The 24,440-nt window shown below is 39.3% G+C and overlaps 3 protein-coding genes and 1 long non-coding RNA gene across 4 annotated transcripts in view; 3 read left to right on the plus strand and 1 right to left on the minus strand.

Moving 5' to 3' along the window:
• The first annotated feature begins 1,426 nt into the window (after window positions 1-1,426).
• Window positions 1,427-3,409, plus strand: LOC133745867 (uncharacterized). The gene is made up of 4 exons (XM_062174030.1): window positions 1,427-1,580; window positions 1,701-1,781; window positions 2,966-3,070; window positions 3,150-3,409. The coding sequence occupies exons 2-4, from the start codon at window positions 1,737-1,739 to the stop codon at window positions 3,246-3,248; spliced, it is 249 nt and encodes an 82-aa protein (XP_062030014.1). The 5' UTR covers window positions 1,427-1,580; window positions 1,701-1,736; the 3' UTR covers window positions 3,249-3,409.
• Window positions 3,410-3,900: 491 nt separating this feature from the next.
• On the plus strand, window positions 3,901-4,723 carry LOC133706880 (uncharacterized). Its single transcript, XR_009844770.1, has 2 exons — window positions 3,901-4,147; window positions 4,251-4,723. It is a non-coding gene; the product is annotated as an uncharacterized LOC133706880 (long non-coding RNA).
• A 1,733-nt stretch (window positions 4,724-6,456) lies between these two features.
• LOC133741853 (metalloendoproteinase 2-MMP-like) lies at window positions 6,457-7,791 on the minus strand. Its single transcript, XM_062169572.1, has 2 exons — window positions 7,371-7,791; window positions 6,457-7,114 (listed from the first exon to the last, which is right to left on the minus strand). Exons 1-2 carry the CDS (start codon window positions 7,786-7,788, stop codon window positions 6,606-6,608), a joined length of 927 nt encoding a protein of 308 aa, XP_062025556.1. The 5' UTR covers window positions 7,789-7,791; the 3' UTR covers window positions 6,457-6,605.
• A 14,628-nt stretch (window positions 7,792-22,419) lies between these two features.
• The window catches only part of LOC133745907 (uncharacterized), a 37,244-nt gene continuing 35,223 nt past the window's right edge, over window positions 22,420-24,440 (plus strand). The window contains exon 1 of the mRNA XM_062174070.1: window positions 22,420-22,484. The gene's annotated coding sequence lies outside the window, so the exon portion shown is untranslated. The remainder of the gene's footprint in view (window positions 22,485-24,440) is intronic.

The following is a 24,440-nucleotide window of genomic DNA, read 5'->3' on the forward strand; positions in this document are numbered from 1 at the left end:
ATCTAAATAATAAAAATTATATTAAATAAACATAACCCTAAATTTATAATACAATAATCAAATCCAAAACCAATATTCAAAAACCAAAATCTAGAATAGATTCAAAGTGATTGACTTATTTAATGGCTTAGCTATAAATACTTGCTTAATATGTAGTATTAAACGTTAGAGAATGGGAGATTGAGATATGGGATATGAGAGAATTAAATTAATCATAGCGATTATATATTAGACTTCTAGGCCTTTAGGCATTGGATTCGATATGGTAGTATATCATTTGAGAATAACGTTATAATTGGATATTTAAAAGTTACTTAGAACAACTGGACAAATGAATATATATATATATATATTATATAAAAATTTAAAATCTTTTCTTATTATATTCAAACATACCGGTCGGTTTGGGTTTGCGATTTAAGCCAAAAGAGAAACCAAACTAACCCAATTCATAAATGGTATGATTCGGTATTGAACCGGCTTTCAATTTTTAAAGTAGCTGGTTGGTTTTGACCGATTTGGCAGGTTTGTACCTTGTTTTGCACACCCCTAATATCGGTGTGAAAAATCCATCTAAGTGTTCGAACCCAGTTAACTACTCAAGGATATTTGTTAGAGTTGTAAATGTATTTCCTACGGATTACAGTGACAATACAAAGAAATCACACGGATTTTTATAAGTATTATTTAAAAAAATAAAAAAAAATTATAGAAAACCACGCAGCCATTAACCCTAATATCCTTTGCCCTCTTTCTCCAGCAGACAGTGTTGATTGCTTGATCACAATTTGATATTCGTAGAATATGGAGATTCGGGTCTCTCTGTGTGTTGCTGAGAGATTTTGACCGTTAGAGTTGCTGATTTAAGATTGTCTTTAATACTAATACCTTGTTCTTGTGTTGATTTAATAGTTTTCTAGCTTTTAACTTTGCCCGCCGCATTACTTTTACTAACAGTGAGCACTTGTTACATGGCTTTGGACCCAATTCGCTTTCAAATAGATATAATAAGGATAATTAATTATATTATATTAATATATTATACGATTATAATATACAATAAATAATTAAATATACAATAAGATTCTAACTTAATTACTAGATTATATTCCTAACTTTAGGTACAAAATTCTATTTCAAATTCTAAATCTAAATAAATATCGAGAAATAAAAAAACCAGGTACTAAAATATTTTATTCCCTTGGATCCGGGTTATGAATCTATTGCCTGAGGACTTGCAGAGTTGCAGTTTGTTTTTCATATTACTGGGGTCTGGGGAGAGGTTTATGTGGTCTATAGTTTTCTGGACAGGCCACATTTGTTGTGGTTTGGGCTTGGCCCATGTAGGGGCTAAGCAATGTAGGACTTCTCATACCTAAAATGGGCCCTCTCCAATTCCAAGTCATTAGCCATCGACAGCCTTTGGGCTTCAATTCATTTCGCCTCTACTCGCTCTCTCTATGACTCTTATCTATTTTCGATTGTCTTTCAATTCCTCTAGCTTCAGCTTCTGCAATTCGCTGTTAAACCCTGAGGAACAACTCAAGGACTCCGCAACTCACAAACCCAATAACCAAACGGTACATCTCTGCTTCTCATTTCGACCCAATTCATCACTGCTTTTCAATACCTTGTTGCTGGGATCATCTTTGTATTGAAGATCCTAATTGGGTATTATTCTTTATGGTTTTTATGCAAAGGGTGCTGGAGAGTTTGATTCAGTTTAAGTCTTCAAAATGCATCCTCCATTAACGTTACACAAGCACCCTATGTGTGCACAAGTGAGTTCTCAATCCTTTTTTACTTTCTTCATCTGCTATTTATCCATTTATTTATTTTTTGGCATTTCTGTGAACAAATTGGATGATCACTAGAAATTTTTCAACTCTATGATGTTAATGAGTAATGGATTTGGATTTTGAATTTGATAATCTACGTATGAGTAGTTGGAAATGCCAGAGTGCTCCATAATATATATTTGGGCTAACTTTATACTAATCCAGTTGTAGACTTTGAACAGTTGTTTTTTGTGTTTAAACTGGGGAAATCTGTAAAGGGTCACTGAACCCCCTTAAATCTTTGGAACGGATAACCAATACTATAAATAAGTGACAAGAAACATAATCGAAATGCTAGTCAATAACGTAGTTCAACTCATAGAAGGGTACTCAGAGTTCAAGGCATATGATGATTAACTCTGGAATAGCAATTTGCATCCAAGCTGGATTTTTCTTGTTCTCTTGTACTGGAATTAAACGCCTATGCTATTGTTTATACTATCGATGAGGAGGAGAATCTGGGCACCTTATTGATGCGATCAAGGAACATTTGTAGTGGTTCGATCATTTTTCAATCTCATATGTGCCTGACCATTGTAATGATTTTGCTCATAATAGAAATAGTATAGCTGCAACTAGTAGTGAAGATAATGCTTTGCTGGTCACTTGCTTACAAGGAGATGTAACGAGTATTGAATTCATTAGGTGTGTGCAGCACCTTTTTCCCTTGAGATGGGGTATTCTTTTGGGTCCTATTAAGCACTTCCTTCTTTTTCTAATCGTTTATCAATCACTAAATGACTTTTCTATCAAAGAAAAGAAAGCATAAACCTAAAAGAGATGAAATTGTTCATTCATATGTAAGCAGTTATGTACATACACTAGACCAACTAGAGAAGAGTTGTGTAATTGGATTTTTGTAGCTAGTTCTAACTAATTGGGAGTTAGATCTTCTATAGGTAGGAGAGATGGTTTTGACAAACAATTCCTTTTGGATTTGCAGAGCATAAGTCTTAACATTCATCACTTTGCTTTATCCTGATACAGACACATTTACTTTCTCTACATATTCTGTTTTTCCAAAATCTCCGATGTCAGAATTGTCAATTTTGCCATATCAAGTTATTTGGGTTTAGCAGCAAGTAGATAAGTTTTTGTGAAATTTATTTGCTTATATCTTTGTGCAGATCATTGAGGAGTTTCAGAAATGTCATTTAGATCATCCTTTTGCAAAATTCATTGGTGAATGTACAGATCTCAAAATAAAGCTTGATCGCTGTTTTCGGCAGGAAGTGAGGGGTTTCTCTCTATAGAATGTAAATACAATCTTAATCATTACTTTGGGATAAAGGTTTTTCTATCTTCCCGCAGAAAGCGTTGAAGAGGAAAGCCAACTTTGAACAGAGTAAAAAATTGAGGGACAGGCTACAAGCTTCAAGGAAGGAAACTGCTGAGGCGATCACTGAATAGGCATGCAATCCTAATGGCAAACTCAGAGGCATTCATTTAGTGAAAGCAAAAAGTTGTTCTAGAACTCACAATAGTTTGAAATAGGTGAATTATAATGCACTATTTTGCTACTACAGATTGGATATGTGATTGAATTCAAGTCCATGCTATGCTGCTGATTATATAGTATCCGCTTTCATTTCTTTGGTTGGAGGAAATATTGGTACACAGTAACATAAGAATTTGGAAATTTGAGAGTTATATTTGCTCAACAATAACTGGTTCTGTTGGAAATTCTTATTTATCTTTAATTTTAATTTGCACTTAACGTTGTTTTGCCTAGCTGATAGCCAAAAGATACAATGAGTAGAATACCACATGGATGGTGATTCAAACTCCTGATTGTCTGAAGCCATTTCAAACAATAATAGATGACATTACCACTTTTTCCAATCCCTTATTCCCTTTAGGGTTTGGAGAGTTCAAGTCTAATCAACGGTTATAATTTAATATAAAATAAAACTATTAATGATCAACGGTTCAGATCGATAGATATAAAATATATTTAAATAAATAAATAATATATACAATATACGGTACGGTACGGTATACGGTATTTATCTGAAAATCAGTACCAGTACCGTACCAGTATCTGGAAATCGGTTCGGCACTACCGTACCAATATCTCGGTAACCGACATAGTTGGTTACTAACATTTTCGGTTCGGGTGGTAATCGGTTGGTTGGTTTGGATCGGGAGAAAATGCCAGCCCTAACACTTGTTGTATGTGTGCCCATTGCATGATGAAAAGGGACATATATCCATATGTGTGGTTATTCACCGAATCAGAACCTGAAAAAGAAGAAGAATCACCCAGACACTCAGATCGTTTTGAGGTCATTCACAGTCCAAGTTTTGAGGTATTTTTTTCTTTTATTTGCTTTGCTGCATTTTGTGGATGGATGTGAGATCTTCTTCGAAACCAAGCGTCAATTCGATCTGAATTGAATCCTATGTTTGAAGGTGCTTCCTGAGGCCATCGGAATCGTTCAGCCAAACTAAGGATGTGAATTGATTGAGATTGAGGACCCGAAAAGATGACCCGCACCGTAGCCTAAAATTTTCGTATTCATCGTATTTCTCCCGGGTTGGTTTCGCGATGGAGGACCCGCCTATTTCATTTCATTCGAATTTCCTCTCTTTCCCTATATTCCACACCAACTTAGCCTCCGCCTAGAGAGAGGAAGCTTCCACCTTTCAAATCAAACTCGGAGAAATCAAGGTATATATCAGTTGCTATGGTTAAAGTTTCAATCTTTTTACTGGTCCGTGAATTTTGGTGTTTGGGTATGGTCAGTTCGCTAATTTCTATCATTCTGTCACTGTATCTTATGTTTATTTGAACTGGGAGAATGCATTCAAGGAGAAAAATGTCAACTCTTTGTCTCTGTAGAATGGTAAAATTTAGAGCTAAATGCACTTTAACTTGCTGAGTCTTTAGAACATTGATTCTTAGTTTTGTTGAACTCAAAGTTGTGGCATGGGTATGTAAAGTGTAGATATATGCACTTTAACTTGCTGAGTGTAGCTTCTGGCATCCAAGTGCGCAAAGTAGGAGGATAGCTAGCAAAATAATAAGACAGTAATATCAATGAGTCCATGACAAAGACATTATAAGCTAAGCAATATAATAAAAAAATTTGTCACGAAATGAAATTAAGATGATAATCTAATTTTCTAGTGAGATGAAATATGTACGGTGATGGCGCTTTATCTTGGCTGATCGCATGGATGAGGTGCCATTGATGATATCGGGCACACATACCACAACGAGGCATGATCATCTGTGATATGGTTTTGTCGTCCAACGTTCCGGTGGACTTGAGGTGGAAATTGAGCTGGTTAGTCTTGATGGCTTCCTCCAAGAGCTCGTCAAAATCATTGTCATCAGAATGTCTGTGGTTCTCATAGTTTAAGTAACCGAACTTTTGAAGGTACTTCTTGAGGTCATTGACGCCCTTGACATTGTCACCTTTGTGACAACCCTTAAGCTGCTCAAGGACCTCAAACGGAGATGAGTTTGCCGTTGCATTAGATAGGAAAGAAAAGAGGGCGAGGAGGAGGAGGAGAGTGACTGTGAAGAGAGAGAGAGATCAGATTTTGGTGCCATTGCTCCGAGTTAAGAGTATGGATGTTGCAGAAGCCTCGTATTCGCAATAGAGTTTATAGGCAATAGTATTGATGTGTAAATGTAAAGAGATGGTGTGATCATTTACGTTTTTCTATAGAGTTGGTGTACGGACGTCATGCATATAGAGCTGTTGAGCTTAACAAGCAGAAATCATATAAAAATTGTTCTCACCAGAACATGCTGAGCTCAACATTTGACAACATTCATTACCGGCCAGTTAGGTTTCTGTTAGCAGTTTAGGTTTAAATTGTTAAATCAGAGAATTGTGAAGACGAAACTAGCTTCGACGTGGAAACATTCATTATCGACTAGATCATTGATGCACAAATAATTCAATTACTAAATCCGCCCTCTATAAATAAAACCGATTTCCAGATGGATGAGTACTTCACAGTATGAGATTATATGAATGAGAGAGGCTGTGATATTCTAGTCATCTGATGTTTACGATCGATAGCCATTTGCATGCATGAATGCCGTTTCTTTCGAAGTTAAACACGTACAAATTGTTTACTGATTATTTGGTTATCATTCCCATCATATCTGTTTTCTCCAATAGATTAGTTGATGCTACGGTTTTCAATATAATCAATTTTTTACAGAAATAATCCTTGAAGAGGGACCTAAAGAAGTCTGATTATTGTAGTTGTCGTGATGAGACTAGTTGAATTCTTCCTCATTTTATGGTTACTTCACCTGTGAATGCATAAAACTTTTTTTAATCTTTTTCGCTGAAAGAACGAGGATATATAAGAGATGAGTGACAACCTCCCGATTACTCTATGTTATTAATTAAAGAAAGAACAATAGGAGCGGAACCAAAACCAATACCTCCAACAACAAAAAAAGACTAACAAAAATTAATGAACTTGAGGAGAAAATAAAATGCTGCAAAAAAAAAAAGAGGAGGCACATCTCACCACACCAACTCGATCAAAAGAAGATGTATCATAATTTGCCAGGGCATCGGCTCGTCATGCATACAACAACTCTATTAATTTGTTACGTTTTAATCTGAAAAATCTCTACACAGGGTATTCAGGTACCTTATTTGATAAAGGAAAGAAGAATTAAAAGCAAAGACGAATTAACAGCTGACTATGGGGGAGCATAATCAACAAAAGAGTACGTGGTAATTAACAACAATGCATTGAATTGTTTGATCGAGCTACTGAAAGCACTGCTCCTCAGACGTTGTATAAAGCCTTGATTCCTTGAACATCGTCCCCATGCAAACTTCGAGTCACTCCCGGGGGAATACCTGGGGCCATGATAGCTCCCTCCACTGAGCTATGTCCAAGTCCCAGAAGGTGCCCTATTTCATGCAAAGCCACAGTCTCCAAGTCATAAGCACCTGGTGTAGCACCCACCGACCAAGGCTCATCTGCGTCGTAGTGGAATCTTCCATCCGACGGGCTAAAAGCATGGGCTAGGATCCCACCCACGCCATCAAATGGAGCCCCGTCTCCATGATCACCCTTATGAAAACTAATCTTCAAATCCGCACTCTCGTAACTTTGTGACTGGCTAAACGTGAAGTGAGTGTTCCCAGCCCATGTTGCAAAAGCCCGTGCGACAGCGCCCGTGGCTTCGGATGGGGTGTTGGGGAGGAAACCGTAAGTGAGATGGTATTTAGAGGAAGGCCATTTTGGATTTCCCTCGAAAAATGAGTAGTGAGCAGTGGTATGAATTGAACCTGTAAAACAATATCGAGTACTTAAATCGTTAGACGGAATGTTCAAGTTTTAATTCAAGAGAATTACTGTATGGTTTTAATTTTCATTTTGAAAGTCAATTAACATGAGGAGTAATGGTCATTGTAGATGCATGTATGTATCATTTTGGGTATATTAATGTATAATTATACATTTAGTAGTGCGTGTTCTATTGATAACTCGTAAGAAAGTTAAGAGGACAAATTAATTGTCTAATAAGATGAAATGGCTAGATACCATGGTGGTGCCTTTTCTTGGCTGATCGCATGGACGAGGTGCCATTGATGATATCCGGCACGCCACAACGAGGCGTCATCATCTTCGACACTGTTTTGCCATCCAATGTTCCGGTGGACTTGAGGTGGTAATTGATCTGGTAAGTCTTGATGGCTTCCTCCAAAAGGTCGTCAAAATCATCATCGTCCGAATGACTGTGATTCTTGTATTTCAAGTAACCGTACTTTTCAAGGTATTTCTTGAGGTCATTGATGCCCTTGACCTTATCACCTTTGTGGCAACCCTTGAGATGCTCAAGGAACTCAAATGGGGAAGAGCTCTTGTTGTGGGGATGAGAAGCAGTTGCATAAGAGAGGAGAGTAAGAAGGGCAAGGAGGAGAGTGATACTGAAGAGAGAAAGATTAGATTTGGATGCCATTGCTCCGAGTTAGCTAGCTAGTTATTTTGCAAAAGCCTTGTATTTGTGTTGCTATATATAGGCCATTCTTCGCTATATTTTCCATATAGCTAGCGGTCTTCTTTAACAAAAAAAAAAGATGTGACTTTGACTAGCATTACGTACAGTTACTAGCTAGGTCCTGAGGTTCGAGATGATCAATTGGAAGTAAAGAAGACGCTATATTGATTAAAAGACTAGTTCCTAAGTTGGAGAAGACGCTAAGTATTTACGGGGTCATTCGATCAAGGTCATCAGTTGCTAGAAGCCTAGAAGGCTAGAACTAGTCCTGCAGCTTATCTTACTCCCTAAATTAAGGGAAAATCTCACAAACAGTACCTGACCTATCGGCCACTAATAACTTTCGTACCTCAAGTTCAAAAAATATCAGATTGGTACCTGGACTTTTAATCCCGACCTAATATTAGTACCTAGGAACAGTAAAGTTGTTAACGGACTTAACTTTTCAAGGGTAAACATGTCCTTTTAAGAGAAACCTATTCCTCTTCCCCAATTTTCAAACTGTCTGCAACACCAGAAACTCATAGCCGAAGAAGTCGAATCCAACACCTCAATGTTCTCACAGCTTGCATTAGACATTGATGCAATATCCTCATAGGCATCAAAAAACCCAAATTTGTCTTCGGTAAAGCTCCCCATTATGCTTTTGACTTTTCGAGACAAGCAACGCAATTGAGTATCAGTAGTTATCATGATATGGATTTAATTTGCATCTAGAAGTGAATTTTCTTTGAAGGGTAGTTGTGTGATGAGTAGATGCATAGCAAAATGGATTGAAGCAGAATTTGATTATTTGTAACTTTTTCTTTCTGGGAGAGAAGATGAAATCCTCTCTAGCTCATCTGCGAGTTGCCTTCCTTCCCTCTAGCTCCAAGACTCATCATAAAATGGATCAAACACATATGCAATCACAGAAACTCAATCGAGAATTGCATAATTAACATAATTAACAAAACCCAATTGAGATTTCACACAAATAACAAAACTCAGTTTATGTTTGACAATTGAATGAGTCTAAGTTGAACACTGAAGACAAAATAGCATAATTAACAATAAACGTCAAATTTCATATAATCAACAAAACCCAGTTGAGATTTTGAATAATTAACAAAGCCCATTGGAGGGAGGTGGTTGTTATGGGGTTGCTCTGACATGTATATGAAATCAGAGAGGATCGGCTAGCTCCTCTGAACGAAGATGACTAGCTCCCAAAATCTGTAGGTCAGATAAGATGCCGACAATGGAGGTCTTCGTGCAAGTTCATTGATGGCAGTCGAAAATGAACCATCAAACAACCAATGCCATGAGCTGGATCTGTGAGATATCCAACACCACCACATCAATCCCAGCCTTCACCAACTCCTTCAGACTCTCCTTATCCGACTCCCTTGTCCCTATCTCCGCCCCGACCCTCCACGAGCTGTCCGATCCAACCGACCCGAGCTCCAATTTTGAGTACCCTCTTATCTGCTTCACAGACTCCTTCCCCACAACGTTTACAACGTCATCGTCCCTGCCGAGAGAGTCTGAAAATTGGGAAAGAGGAATAGAGTTGAAGATAGGTAGAGAATGGGCGACTCTACCCTTGAAAACTTAACCCTGTTAACGGCTTTACTGTTCCCAGTTATTAATATTGGGTCGGGGTTACAAGTCCAGGTACCAATCTGATATTTTTTTAACTTAAGATACGAAAGTTATTAGTGGCCGATACGTCAGGTACTATTTGTGAGATTTTCCCCTAAATTAATCAGTTAAGAAGCCATTGGTGGATTACATGTAGAAATTGTGAAGACCTAAACTTCAAATCTGCCTCAAAGTTAATATATGTTTCGGGATTTTTTTTTTAAGGGTTTTTTTATTTTCAACAGTGTCTGAACTCTTCGAGGACTTTTGAAATGATACCTGAACTTTCAAAGTGATCAACGTGATACCTGGACTCTAATTTTCTTATCAACGGAATACCTACCGTCAATTTCCGTCACAGAATCGTTAATTATGACCACGTGAGGCACAAATAAGAGTAAAAGACTAATTTACCCTCAAAAGTATTTTTTATTATTTTTTATTCTTTATTTTTTTTGCTTTCTTTCTTTCTTGTTTTTGTTTTTCAGATTCTTCTTCCCTCTGCTTTCTTTCATCTTCTTCGTCAGCGACCCGAAGGTCTGCCAAGTCTTCGCCGCCCCGGAGCCCATCGCTTCCTCCCCTCCCGTCTCCAACATTTCCCCCTCCGGCAACTCTCTCTCCCCCGTCATGATCCCCCCGCCACGTCACTCCTCCGACGCCGCCCGTCCCGTTCTCTTCTCTCCATGTCCCCTCGCCTCCTCCGGCCGCCGCGACTTCCTCGCCTCCTCCGACCTCTTCCCCGCCTCCTCCCCCACAGCCTCCACTTCCTACGCCAACGCCGATTAATGTGCAGGAACTAAACGCAGAAGAAAAAAGAAGATTAATCTGATGTTGATATGTGTTAATTTGATGGGGATTAATCTGATGTTGATTTGATGGGGGTTGGGGAGGAAGAAAAAAGAAAAAAAGATGAAGCAGAATTGCAGGAACTAAACGCAGAAGAAGAAGAAGAAGAAAGGTCGAAGACCAAGACAGACAGAGAGAGAGAGAAGATTCTGTTTTGTGTTTAATCTATCACCTAAGAACAGTATAAATAAAAAGTTTGTAGAGACTATAACACTGGCAACTCGTACTCCAGTGGTGGGGAGTTGAACTCTTGTGAAAAAGGCTGGGGGTTCGAATCTCATGTCTTCCAAGGTTATATATTTTGTTTAATTATTCGGTATCTCCTAAAAAGAGTATAAATATAAAGTTTGGAGGTATCATACTGAGGGCAGTTCGTGCTCCAGTGGTGGGGAGTGGAGTTGTTGTGAGAGAGGTTGGGGGTTCGAACCTCATGTCTTCCAAGGTTTGGAGGGAAATAAGTTTTTGATTAACTTTTAAGGAGAATTGGGAGAAAAAGTCTGTTTTGCCCTCATTTTTTTGATCACGTGGGCCTCACGTGCCTCCAGATAACGGCTCCATGACGGAAATTGACTGTAGGTATTCCGTTGACAAGAAAATTAGAGCCCAGGTATCACTTTGAAAGTTCAGGTATCATTTCAAAAGTCCTCGAAGAGTTCAGACACTGTTGAAGTAAAAAACCCTTTTTTTTTTTTAATAGTAAAGAAAGGAAGTAGTCTTTTTCCGTCAAAAAGGAAACGAACTTTTTTGTACAAAATACCTTAATTTGCTGTCGCAATAATCTCTCATGAGAAACACCAATGGCAGATTCTTTTACCAGCACTACAGCAGGTCTCATTTTGAATTTGACTTTAGACCATCAGACATCGATCAAAAGTATAGGTTGATTTTTCTTATGAGACTTGATTTCTCACTTGGAATATGTGAGATCCGTCACTTTTTTTTTGGGTATTCTTTGAATAGACGGACCATTCTTCATTATTCGAAAGATCAAGTGTTCGCTTGTCACTCTCCATTGTTAGACAATTCTTCAAATAGCTAGCTAGTTGGCAAACAATACATATGTGTATTGGAAGCTCAGAACCAAACTATATGTGTGTGTGTGTGTTTGAATTGTGTTTTAGTTTGGTTCTCTAAAACAAGCACAAAGCTCTACATGTTCAAGCATGCGAAACCATATTTGGAAGTGATGTGAAACAATGAAAATAAGTAACCCACCCCATGTTCGTCTTCCATCAGTTTAGGAGTGATATGAAAACCTTGGTAGCCATAACTGTACAATGTACATTACAAAGCAGAGCATTACAGAGAAAGAAAGCTATTATTCTTCACATCCACATTTTTAGGCAATGGAAGAAAATCAAGCAAGCAGTAGAGTTTCATCTAAACTTGCGAAATGAGGAACTAGGAACTTGCTTGGTTAAAATAAAAGCTTAATATTTAGACTGCTCCTATACAGATACTTCCAGCTTAAACATCAAAGATGTTCATAAAACATGGACATGTTCTATTCCCCTGCCTGTCTGGCACAACTACTCTTCTTTCTATATATTCCAAACTCCAGCGCAAAGGAACAAGCAAATTAGTCCTAACATGTCAATCGACCTTGAGAATGTACACAAAACCACAGCAACTGACTTTAGCATCCAAATTCCAAACAGAGCAACACTGTCAATTATCGATTAAAAAGACCTCATCAAACAGTGACAAGATGATCAGCTCATCCGCAATCTTTAAGATTGTATAACCCAATGGCAGTTGACTCACTTAATGTCACGCCCCGAATTTTGAATAATTAAATTCAAATCCGAAACGCGAGAACAAACACAAGAAAACACATATAGAAAATTTTTCATTTAAACTAAGTAACAAACAAACTAAACTCACAATGTCAATACCGACTCGTTCTTTAGAGTCACATATTACATTACAATAGTTTACAAATTAAACTGAATATCAATTCAACGTGTAACCACTCTCACCAACTCACTACACAGTGGAAGACTACAAGTATGAGCGCCCTTCTACACCCACGTGACGGAAAGTCCACCTCAGCTTCAATAACGATCACCCGATATTCTAACCTGCACAATAACCCCTACACCATAGAATAGTGCACCGGGAATGTAAACAACAAACCCGGTAAGCTTTTCAGCCCGTATGAGTAAACTCAAATAAAGTGACTCACGTCACTCATGCTTATAATTTCTCAATTCGTGAGATAATTAAAGCAACAATATTTAATTATCACAACAAAAACATCAAGTTTCAACTAATCAATATCATGCTCAATAATTTCAACCCAACTAAAACCCACAAGCTCTGACTCTCAATTCATTTTATCTCACTTCCCACAATCTCCAATTATACAAATAACTCCCAATATTTTAAACAATTCACGTCCCCACAATCTATCAGATCACCATTCCTTTGCCTCAACGGCACAACCAGGAAAACATACTCATTTCCAATCACTACAGATCACAACCCACAACTATACCCACAATAAGAATTAAGGAAAATCAGTAATCCCTGCATAGAAACTTAGTTCAGGAGATCACATGAAAACAAACAAAAGAAATCATATAAATCCCTGCATAGATTTTAGTTCGGGAATTTGCATTAAAACAAACAATACAAAAAGCAGTAATCTCTGCATATAACTTAGTTCAGGAGATTACAATAAAGCAAACAATACAAAAGCAGTAATCCTTGCATATAACTTAGTTCAGGAGATTACAATAAAGCAAACAAAAGAAATGAAGAATGAACATAAATAAGGAAATCAAACAGCTCATGTGAATAACGAGGAAAACCTTTCAACTCGAAGAAATAACTCACACCAAAATCACGAGGAATCCACCGATTCAATTTAAGGAAGCAACACACACCAATCCCGAGGAAAACCTTTCAACTCAAAGAAAAGAAACACACACCATGATTCCTTAAAAACCAACATTCTTTTCCCAAAAGAAACAATACAAGTCACCCCGTGACAAAATCATAAGAAATGTTAACCTAACAAATCAATATGAAAATCCGGTCCAACCTGGACACGTTGGCAAACAGACTAGAGCTCTAACTGAATATATCGTAATCTGTCACCTCAGCCGAGGTTCAACCTTACGATATATTGCCTGAGGTCACAACCTGCGACCCCGGATCTTTAGGCCAACCTGACCCTTAGATCAAAACATTCAAACGAGTCACACTGGACCCAAAATGTTTTCAAATCACCAAAAAGGAGAAATCACAACCTGTGACTCCCACATTTTCAAACACTTTTCAAAACAATAGAAATACCATTTCCCACAACATATTGTTTTCCGAAAAGTCATACCCCAAAACAATATATGAACTCACTCACAAATATTGTTTGCATCACAACAATTCCACCAATACATATATATTTCCGACATAAGTAAATGCTCGAAATAAGAATCCAAATAAAGTCACCATTATTTCTTCACTCAATGTCACACCATCCAATATATATATTCCACGTAAATATATATATATATACGTAGTCATTCACGCAGGAATAACCACTAATACCAACTATAGTTTTATAAATTATACTTCTCAAAAATCATTTTATATCAAAACCATGTTTTAACTTACCCATGAACCGTTGTCGATCAAGTTCATATATTTTAAAACAAATAATTTATTTTGATAAATATGATTTTGCATGCTAACAATTTAAATATACTAAATTAAAACATAACTACTTTATCAACCGAAACACCGTGAGATTTACACACCTCTAAATCCCGCTGCGTCTTCTCTTACAGCCGAGATAAAGTACAGAACACACTCCATCAATCACCTAAGTAAAATGCATCACAACTTAGTATACGGATCGAAAACGATTAAAGTTCAAACCCCCGTTGAACTAAAATCCCCAAAAGTAATGTCAATCGAGGCGAAACTTCATCCGAGGCCTCCGGAATACTTATACGATCAATATAACAAAACTACAAGTCAATTGGACGGCCGAATCCTCACGGATCAAAAACCAATCGAACCGAAAACCCTAAAACTTGGAAAATTCATAACATGCTCATACGATTTCCAAAAATTACAAACTATATATCGAAATGCTCGTATCGACGAGTAGATCGTACTGAGGAGCAGAAACTGCCCCAGAGGTGGCCGGAAGCCGCCGGAAACCACCACCACAGTGGCGGCACCGCCACCAAACCAAAGTCAAAATTTGACAAACCTTCCAACATCAAAGTTCTTCATCTCAACTCCAATTGAAACTTTCATAACTAGCACCAAGTCAGAAACAAAGCCATTTGGCCGGAATTTACCTCGCAAGTTTTGAAAACCGATGAACCCTAGAATCACAATCTTCAAAATTCGACTTCCACACTTTGAATCGTTGCAAGCCGCTTGGAGGGCAGCATCTACGTCCTCTGGGCAAGAAAAACCCTCAAAGAACTCGAGCTATAGTGGCCGGAGGAGGAAGAACCCACGGAGGCGATTTCAACGTCGGCAGCTCCACTTCTCGGCCTTGTACCGCCGTGTACGGTGCTTTCCACGACAAATAACCACCACAGACGTGTAGAGGGGACTGAGGAGAGCAGGATTACCTTTGGAATCGCACCGATTGGTGGCCGGACGGTGAAGATATCGGCCGGCGAAGTGGGAGGGGCGAAACCGGGTCGGGAGAGAGGAGAGAGAAAACTTTCCCAAAATGGAAAGTCAGATTTTTCTGATATTTTTCCGGAAAAATCCCATATATACCAAAATGGAAAGTTTTTCCGACGGCCATAACTTCTTCATACGAACTCCGATTTCCGCGTTCCACATGTCCACGAACTCGTATCGACGCGCTCTACGACTTTTGTGAAGGAAGTTCTCACAGAATCTAAATGTATAAAAAGTCAAACTTTGTGAGCCCCCTAAAACGTGCACTTCGAATAATTATTCGTCCGAAAATAATTCCACTCCACCCTCGAACTACGAAATCGTACAAACGAACACTTTATTAATCCCAGGAAATATTTAGGAATTAATAACAAATTTCCGAGGTCTTACACTTAACCTAAAGCTATTTTTTTTTTTTTTTTTTTGAATAAAGGGCTGGTGCGGCTGCCCTCAAGCCTTGATTAATGAAACTGTCGAATACAAGGGGGGGACATTGAGCCTAAACCCCTGATTACAATAGGCACCTAGAGTACATCCTGAAATAAAATCATGAGTCTCTACTAAACAATTGTATTCAAATACGCACCAACTAGCAAAGAACGCGCTCCAGACGGTTCGATTTGCTTCCCAGCGGTGACACAACGGAAAGATAACTCGATCTGCAACTTGAATACAGCAAAGCATAATTTCCATACTCACAGCTTTCCCATCATGTTGCCACTGGAAAATACATCCAGTGACACCAAGTTTCACCCTGCCACTAGGAGGAAGCGACCATTTGACCAAGCAAGGAACTCGCCTCCTACCTAGAGCAGACAAGACACATAGAGTGCGCAAACAGGCACCAAACCCGACTAGCCCTACACAACTAATGTAGGTACTTATTGCTCGCAGAAAGCACAACAAAACTAAACAACATAAATAATTAAATACTTTAAAGAAAATAAAAGCCAAGGCAGGGCCCAAGATTTGAGCCCAAACCCAGGCAACAGCAAAGAGACCAAAGCCCAAATGTAAAGCCCAGCCCATTTCTAGAACAGCCACCCCCGACTTCCCCATCTCCTTGTCGCACCACCACCGGCTTCGGGTCTCCACCTCCAACTCTCCACCAATCCGGTTTGTCCAGGATGGTTGGTCCACCGCCGGCGTTCCCTGAAACCGGCCGGATCCCGCTACCGGTTGGTCCAAGACCAGCGCAGCCCAAAAACCTCCGCCTCCGACCTCGCTGGATCCGGCTTCCTCCGACTGTCGCCCCTCCATCCACATCGCGCCCTCACTCCCTTCCCGCCGGCGACAGCAGCATGATGCGCCTCTGATCATTGGCACCCAACAGAACCCCGCTGCACCAGATCGGATCCGATCTATACAGGTTGGACTCGGTCTCCCCACACCTACTGCTCGCCCACCCCGGGCACGTTCACAACAGCCGACCAATGCCAGGACAACAGTCCCCGTACCATCCCGTCCGACGACGATGCCCATAGGGCTCGCCGTCGGACGGATCATGAGAAACTCTGAGAAGCGGCTAGGGTTTTCTCTCTGACTTAATTTTGTATATGGTTTCATACAACCTAAAGCTATTTAAATTAAATAGAAGATTGAAGAACCGTAACATCTGTTTAAGGTGTCTACAATTCTTCCAAATGATTACATAAGATTATCTATAAAGATGTAACTATTCATAGTCAAAACAAGAGATAATTTTGGCTGAATAACTTCGATATCTCATTCACCTTACAAGAAGGAATTATATACAAATTACAATTGTGTCTAATAAGACAAGTACTACTCCTAAGGCAAGTAGTAAATCTAATAATACTACATATATTACAGAATATTACAGATCACATAATATTACAGAATATCTACATAAATAAGGTAAGTATGACTCACGCCAACACTCTCCCTCAAGTTGGCGCATACAGATCACAAATGCCCAACTTGCCAAGTGAGTCATGAAATGCCTTGCTCGATACTGCTTTCGTGAGAACATCAGCTAACTGTTCTTCTGAGTGGACAAACGGAAAAGAGATAAGCTTAGCATCAAGCTTCTCTTTAATGAAATGTCTGTCAACCTCAACATGCTTAGTTCTGTCATGTTGAACTGGGTTGTGAGCAATATCCACCGCTGCCTTATTATCACAATACAAATCCATGGCTCATTTGGGTTTAAATCCCAAATCACGAAGTAAATTTCTCAACCAAAGTAATTCACAAACTCCATGAGCCATACCTCTATACTCTGCTTCAGCACTTGACCTTGCCAGAACCTTTTGTTTCTTACTTCTCCAAGTAACAAGATTACCACCGACAAAAGTGAAGTAACCAGAAGTGGATTTTCTATCTGTAACACAACCTGCCCAATCTGCATCTGTATAACCACTAACATCCAGATGATTATGCTTTGAAAACATCAAGCCTTTTCCAGGCGCAGACTTTAAATACCTCAGAATACGGATCACAGCTTTCATATGAGTTTCACTTGGATTATGCATGAATTGACTCACAACACTAACTGCATATGCAATGTCTGGCCGAGTATGTGAGAGATAAATTAATCTGCCAACTAATCTTTGATAGCGAGCTTTCTCTGTAAGAGTTTGATTAGGGTACTCAGCCAGTTTATGATTCTGCTCAATAGGAGTATCAGCATGTCTACACCCTAGCATTCCTGTCTCTGTCAACAAATCAAGCACATATTTTCTCTGGCACAAGAAAATTCCTGAACTCCCCCTGGCGACCTCAATCCCCAAAAAATATTTAAGAGAACCAAGATCTTTCATCTCAAACTCTGATGCAAGCAGATTTTTTAATCTTTCAACCTCCTCTGAATTATCACCAGTAATTATCATAACATCAACATAAATAATCAAGGCAGTTAATTTACCTTCACTGCGTTTCAGAAACAATGTATGGTCAGAGTTGCTCTGCTTGTACCCAAACCGACGCATAGCTTGAGAGAATCTTCCAAACCAAGCTCGTGGTGATTGTTTGAGTCCATACAAGGACTTATTTAACTTACACACAAATCTACCTCTTGTGCTTGCCTCATATCCTGGTGCTAGATCCATATAGACTTCTTCAGATAGCTCTCCATGAAGAAAGGCATTCTTTACATCAAACTGTTGCAAAGGCCAATCTAGATTAGCTGCTAGAGACATCAACACTCGAACAGTATTAATCTTTGCTACTGGAGAAAAGGTCTCCTCATAATCCACGCCATATGTTTGAGTATATCCCTTTGCAACAAGTCTTGCCTTATACCTGTTCACTGAACCATCTGCATTGTGTTTGATAGTAAACACCCATCTACATCCAACAACTCTCTTTCCTTGTGGAGGTGGCACCAACTCCCAAGTATTATTCTTCTCCAATGCCTCCATCTCTTCATTCATCGCTTGAGACCATTTGGGATCCTTGAGAGCATCCTGCACTTTACTGGGAACACATACAGAGGATATTTGATTCACAAAAGAAGCATGGGATTTGGATAACCGGTGGGTGGATACAAAGTTAGCTATGGCATACTTAGACTTAACATCTAAACTTGGCTCATATTGACGAGGTGGTTTACCACGGGTGGACCTAGGAGGCAAAACATAAACACTATCACAATTATCAGAGTTAGAAGAAACACCACTAACCTCAAGATTGGGACGCTCCTCAGGGATTGGTTGACAAGGGTTATCTGTATCTAAGAGGGGTGGAGGAGCTTGGCCTTCTTGGAGGGTAGACGATTCGGCAATTGTCTCTTCTGTTTCGGAACTCGCAATGCTCTGTTCGGCAGTTGCATGGCGAAGGGTAGACGATTCAGCAATTACCTTTTCTGTTTCGGAACTCGCAATGCTCTGTTCGGAAGTTGCATGGTGAAGGGTAGACGATTTAGCAATTGCCTTTTCTGTTTCGGAACTCGCATTGCTCTGTTCGGCAATTGCCTTTTCTGTTTCTGCAGGAGTGTCATTGGCTTCAATGGGCTGAATTTTAATCCCACAAGACTTCTCTTCCAAAAAAGTGTGTTTCTCCCCCTGAAGTGAAGGATTGATGGGAGAAAAATAACATGCATCCTCATAAAAGGTTACGTCCATGGTAACAAAAACTTTCTGTGTAGGAGGATGAAAACACTTGTAGCCCTTCTGATGAACACCATAGCCCACAAATACACACTTTAATGCCCTGGCATCGAGTTTGGACCGTTGATTCTTAGGAACATGGACGAACACAACACACCCAAAGACACGAGCAGGGAGATTAGAAAACGAAGGGACAGACACATGATTTGAAAGGGCAGCATAGGGGGTTTGACCATTGAGAACAGAGGAAGGTAGCCTATTGATGAGATGACAAGCAGTAAGAATTGCATCTCCCCAAAGATACTTAGGCATATGAGCACTAAATAGAAGAGACCGAGCTATGTCAAGAACATGACGATTCTTTCTTTCTGAGACCCCATTTTGTTCAGGGGTTTGAGGGCAAGTAGTTTGATGAATAATCCCATGAGAATGAAAGAATTGGTGAAACTGAGAATTGACAAACTCCCCCCCCCCATTATCAGAACGAAAGACTTTAATATTGGCTCCAAATTGATTTTGAACAAGAGCAAAAAATTCTTGGAAAGCAGAGAAGACTTCATATTTGTGTTTCAACAAAGCGACCCAAGTAAGATGGGTATAATCATCAATAAACAAAACAAACCAATGTTTGCCAGACAATGTTGACTCACGGGAAGGTCCCCAGACATCAGAATGAATAAGCTCAAAAGGAAAAGAACTCCTAGTAGTACTCAAAGGATAACTAGTACGATGACTTTTAGCTAAGACACATGACTCACAATGCAACTTAGACTCATCAATGCCCAGAAACAAGGATGACATAGATTTCTTCATGACACTAAAGGAAGGATGTCCCAATCTCCGATGCCATAGCCATAACTCTTCAACTTGATTAGTAACCCCAGTCGAAATCAAAGCTGCTTGGACTGCCTTCTCCGGCTTCATTCCGGCAAACATGCAATCCAGATGGAATAGTCGACCCCTCAGATAACCCTTGCCGATTATTTCCCTGGTGAGGAGGTCCTGAAAAATCACATACAAAGGAAAATATGTTACAGAACACCGAGATTGAGTATTAAGCTGAGGCACAGATATAAGATGATGAGAGAGATCAGGGACATAAAGAACATCATGTAGTGTCAAAGAAGGGGTGAGACGAACAGACCCTATTCCTAAAACAGGAAAAGAATCACCATTGGCATTGACAACAGAGGAAATAGAGGGTGGATTGAGAAAAAGAAAGAAACTACGATCATAGGTCATATGGTCAGATGCTCCAGAATCAATTATCCAAGTATTACCACCAGTAAAGCCAGAAAGTTTTAAAGCAACTCCAATCTTACCATTACCACCGCAACTTACGGATGCGGTATCCTTACCAGCAAAGTTGGTGTGATCTGATTTTGTCACCGCATAGTAATCTTGGTCTTGAACAAGACGACTTTCAGCCTTTCCCTTAGGTTTGTTGTCCTGAGGTCGTGGCCTATCAAAGTAGCCTGCTGGAAAACCAACCAACCTGTAACAGTTTGCTTTGATGTGGCCTGGATTCTTGCAGTAGTTACAAGTCAGACTTGAGGAGAACACGGGGGAAGAAGGAGCTTTCACCCTGGTGAATATGCAGCGGAAGGAAAAATAACAAAGTACTTGGAAATATAAGAAGGCAACGGTGATGAAATGATCAAAGGACAAGGAACAAATCCAAGCACAAAGAACAAGGGTCAAGGATCAAAGAACAATGAGTCAGAGTCCAGGATCGGATCTCTGCTCTGATACCAAGTCAAAACAAAAGATAATTTTGGCTGAATAACTTCGATATATCATTCACCTTACGAGATAATTGCAACTCAATCCAATTACTTATTCTGCTAGTAGAGAAGCAAGTTGTTGCATTCCTAATAGAGATTGATAAGTCCACAAAATCTTACATACCATGCAATTCACTCCTGGGCTGTTTAAAAAAAAAAAATCAAATACGTTTGAAATCAAGTAGATTTCCCAAGCACAAATTCATTCAATTAAAATAAAAAAGCCAATAGACAAAAGAGTGCAATGCATAAAAAAAATATTCAAAGTAACCTAATATATGATTCTTTGTGCATGATAAGTTCCACTTCCCAGCTACTGTGCACCTCAATTTTATTCAATCTTTATGTGCATATGGTTCTACAAATTGACGTAAATTATTGGAAGAACCAAAATGCAAAACCAATATCAGACAAAACAACTATGTTTGTATTTACTTTTCACATTTTCAGGTAAAAGTTGTCACCCTCGATAGCATTGAGGTAGCCTCAACAATACTATGATATATCCAAAAAACCTGATGACAAATGAAAAAGAACTCAGAAGTATCAATTTCCATGACAAAGAATATGGAGAAAATAACCACGAATGAAGAGAGTAGTTAGAACCCGCATAATAGATTTAGGTAACACCTTTGTTGTCCAGATTGGTGAACCCAATTCACCACACAATAACCAAAACGTAGCACTTTCTGCAGTCCAAGAGAAAATTGAATAGCACAAATTATAGAATCAATTACTAGACCAGAAACGATATACTCAATCAAGAAGAAAAAAAAGAAACGAACCATAAGAAAATTGGTGCAATTGGAAAAACAAATTAGTTCAATAGAGAATCAATGAGAAGTTATCTGAACCATAATTATCCGAAGGAAAATCCAGAATCTATGGAAAAAGAAACCCTAAAAATCATCCGAAGAACAAATTCTGAACGGAGTAAGGATTTTGATGTATTTGAATTTAGACTTATTTTACTCTTTTCCTCTTCTTGGCCATGTCTCTCCTTTATATGTTAGTTGAAGCCAGTTTTACTCCGATCACCACGATCTCCAAAGTCGTCGTGCACATGGCAGTTCATCGTTCGTGCGACTCGTGCGTTACTCATTTGTGCATCTGGTTCTTTCTCTTTCTGTATGACGCTATTTATATTGCGTGATTTTTCTTGTATAACTTTTACAATAATGCCCATCGAAACCTTTTATTTATTTATTACGTGCCATGTGTTTGGCTTGGTTTTTTAGGCACTTTCATTTTTGGTGAAGCCTTTGACACCAAACTCTACACCTCCATTTCTAATAGTAGAGATTGGCTGAGGACTTGCAGTTTGTATTTCATATTACTGGGGAGATATTTAGGTTTCTGGACAGGCCACATTTGTTGTGGTTCGAGGAAAATCATGTCCCACATGAGGGGCAATTAATACTAGGTTTGGGCTTGGCCCATGTATGGCTAAGCAATGTAGGACTTCTGATACCTAAAATGGGCTCTCTCCAATTCCAAGTGCTATTCATCTCATTTGCCACCGCCAGCCTTTGGGCTTCAATTCATTTCGCCACTACTTGCTCTCTCTCTCTCTCTATTTTCGATTGTCTTCAATTCCTCTAGCTTCAGCTTGTGAAATTCGCTGTTAAACCCTGTGGAACAACTCAAGGACTCCGCTACTCACAAACCCAATAACCAAACGGTACCTCTCTGCTTCTCATTTCGACCCAATTCAACACTGCTTTTCAATAACTTGTTGCTGGGATCATCTTTGTATTGAAAATACTAATTGGGTATTAATCTTTATGGTTTTTGAATTTGATAATCTACGTATGAGTAGTTGCAAATGTCAGAGTGCTCCATAAAATATATTTAGGTTAAATTTATACTAATCCAGTTGTAGACTTTGAACAGTTGTTTTTTGTGTTTAAACTGGGGAAATCTTTAAAGGGTTACTAAACCCCCTTAAATCTTTGGAACGATAACCAATACTATAAATAAGTGACAAGAAACATAATCGAACTGCTAGTCAATAACGTAGTTCAACTCATAGAAGGGTACTCGGAGTTCAAGGCATATGATGATTAACTCTGGATTAGCAACTTGCATCCAAGCTGGATTTTTTTTTTTGTTCTCTTGTATTGGAATTAAACACTTATGCTGTTGTTTATACTATCGATGAGGTGGAGAATATGGGCACCTTATTGATGCGATCAAGGAATATTTGATATGCATGACAGACGAACAATCTGTTTGACATTTCCACACACAATCCGGCGATGGCAGAGAGAAGGAGAGAGGAAGAGAGGAGAGGGTTCGGGAGAGAGAGGAGTACGACTGAGAGAGGGAGAGTGTTTGGCTCCAATTTTGCTGCAGCTGGTCAACAGTCTCTTTTCTGCGCGGGCGTGCCAGCATCGTTCGGGTGCGGTCGTCGGGGTTGTCCCTTGACCTGACTTCTTTCAAGCGATTGTAGACGAGGAGAGCACCAACCTCGTCGTGGGGATTCTTTCTGCCTCGTGGTGAGGACTTTGCTGAAGTTTCTTCTTGTTAACACAATCGATACTCAATGTTGTAGATCGAGCAGAGCGACATCACCGGGAAATGTTGAGATCTTGCTAAAGCGTGACTTTAGCTTGGCTGGGTTGCTAGGGCGTTACCCTTGCTTGGCTGGTTCTGTAACCGTTGTGGTCGCGACACTACCGTTGGCTCCCGAGGAGACTAGGACCGAAGCACGTTGACAGAGGGTTTGGTGGCACTGAAAGTCGGCTTCTGAGAAGACTAGGACTAGGAGTGTGATCACCGGTAAGAGAAAGAGAAAGAGAGGGAGAGGAGTTGCTCTTAGAGAGGTTTGCTCTAGAGAGAACTTAGATCATCTTAGAGATGTTGTTGTTGAATGTGAATGTGTGTCGTGTCGGTGTTTGGTCGTGGTACTACAATCGGCTCTCGAGGAGACTAGGACCGAAGTACGTTGACAGAGGGTTTGGTGCCACTGAAAGTCGGCTTCTGAGAAGACTAGGACTAGGAGTGTGATCACCGGTAAGAGAAAGAGAAGGAGAGGAGTTGCTCTTAGAGAGGTTGCTCTAGAGAGAACTTAGATCATCTTAGAGATGTTTTGATGTTGTGTTGTGAATGTGTGTTTTTAGAATGAGAGGAGAAAGTGTTTATATAGGGAAGAAAAAGAAGAGTGAAATGATGAGTGGAAGAAAAATAATGAAAGTAGATCTAAGTTCACTTGTAAAATATGGAAAAGATAGAGAAAAGATGAAATGAAAGCAAAGCATGAAGGTGCAGCAACATGGAAGTGGTGATGATCTATTAAAGAGATTGTAGAAGAAAAATATATCCAAGGAAAAAGAGAAAAGCATCTAGCTTTCTTCATGTGGGTAGGAAACATGAACATGTGAATATTAAGCTGGTTTTAGGTCAGTTTCTGCCCCTTTATTCCTTCAATTATTTCTCCAACAAGACTTCATTATATGCCTTCGACTTCTTCATATGAAATGTTCCACTATGAGTGTAGATCATCCTGACAAATTTTCAGATTTTTATTCCATGTGGTTGGGCCGATAATGCTGCTGGACCTCTTACAGGTCCAGTTTTCCAGTTTTGCTTCTGTAGAAAATTGGGCTGATTGTTTGAAGGCCTTCCACTCAAAAAA

Source organism: Rosa rugosa, chromosome 4, assembly GCF_958449725.1.
Source record: "Rosa rugosa chromosome 4, drRosRugo1.1, whole genome shotgun sequence".
NCBI lineage: Eukaryota > Viridiplantae > Streptophyta > Magnoliopsida > Rosales > Rosaceae > Rosa > Rosa rugosa.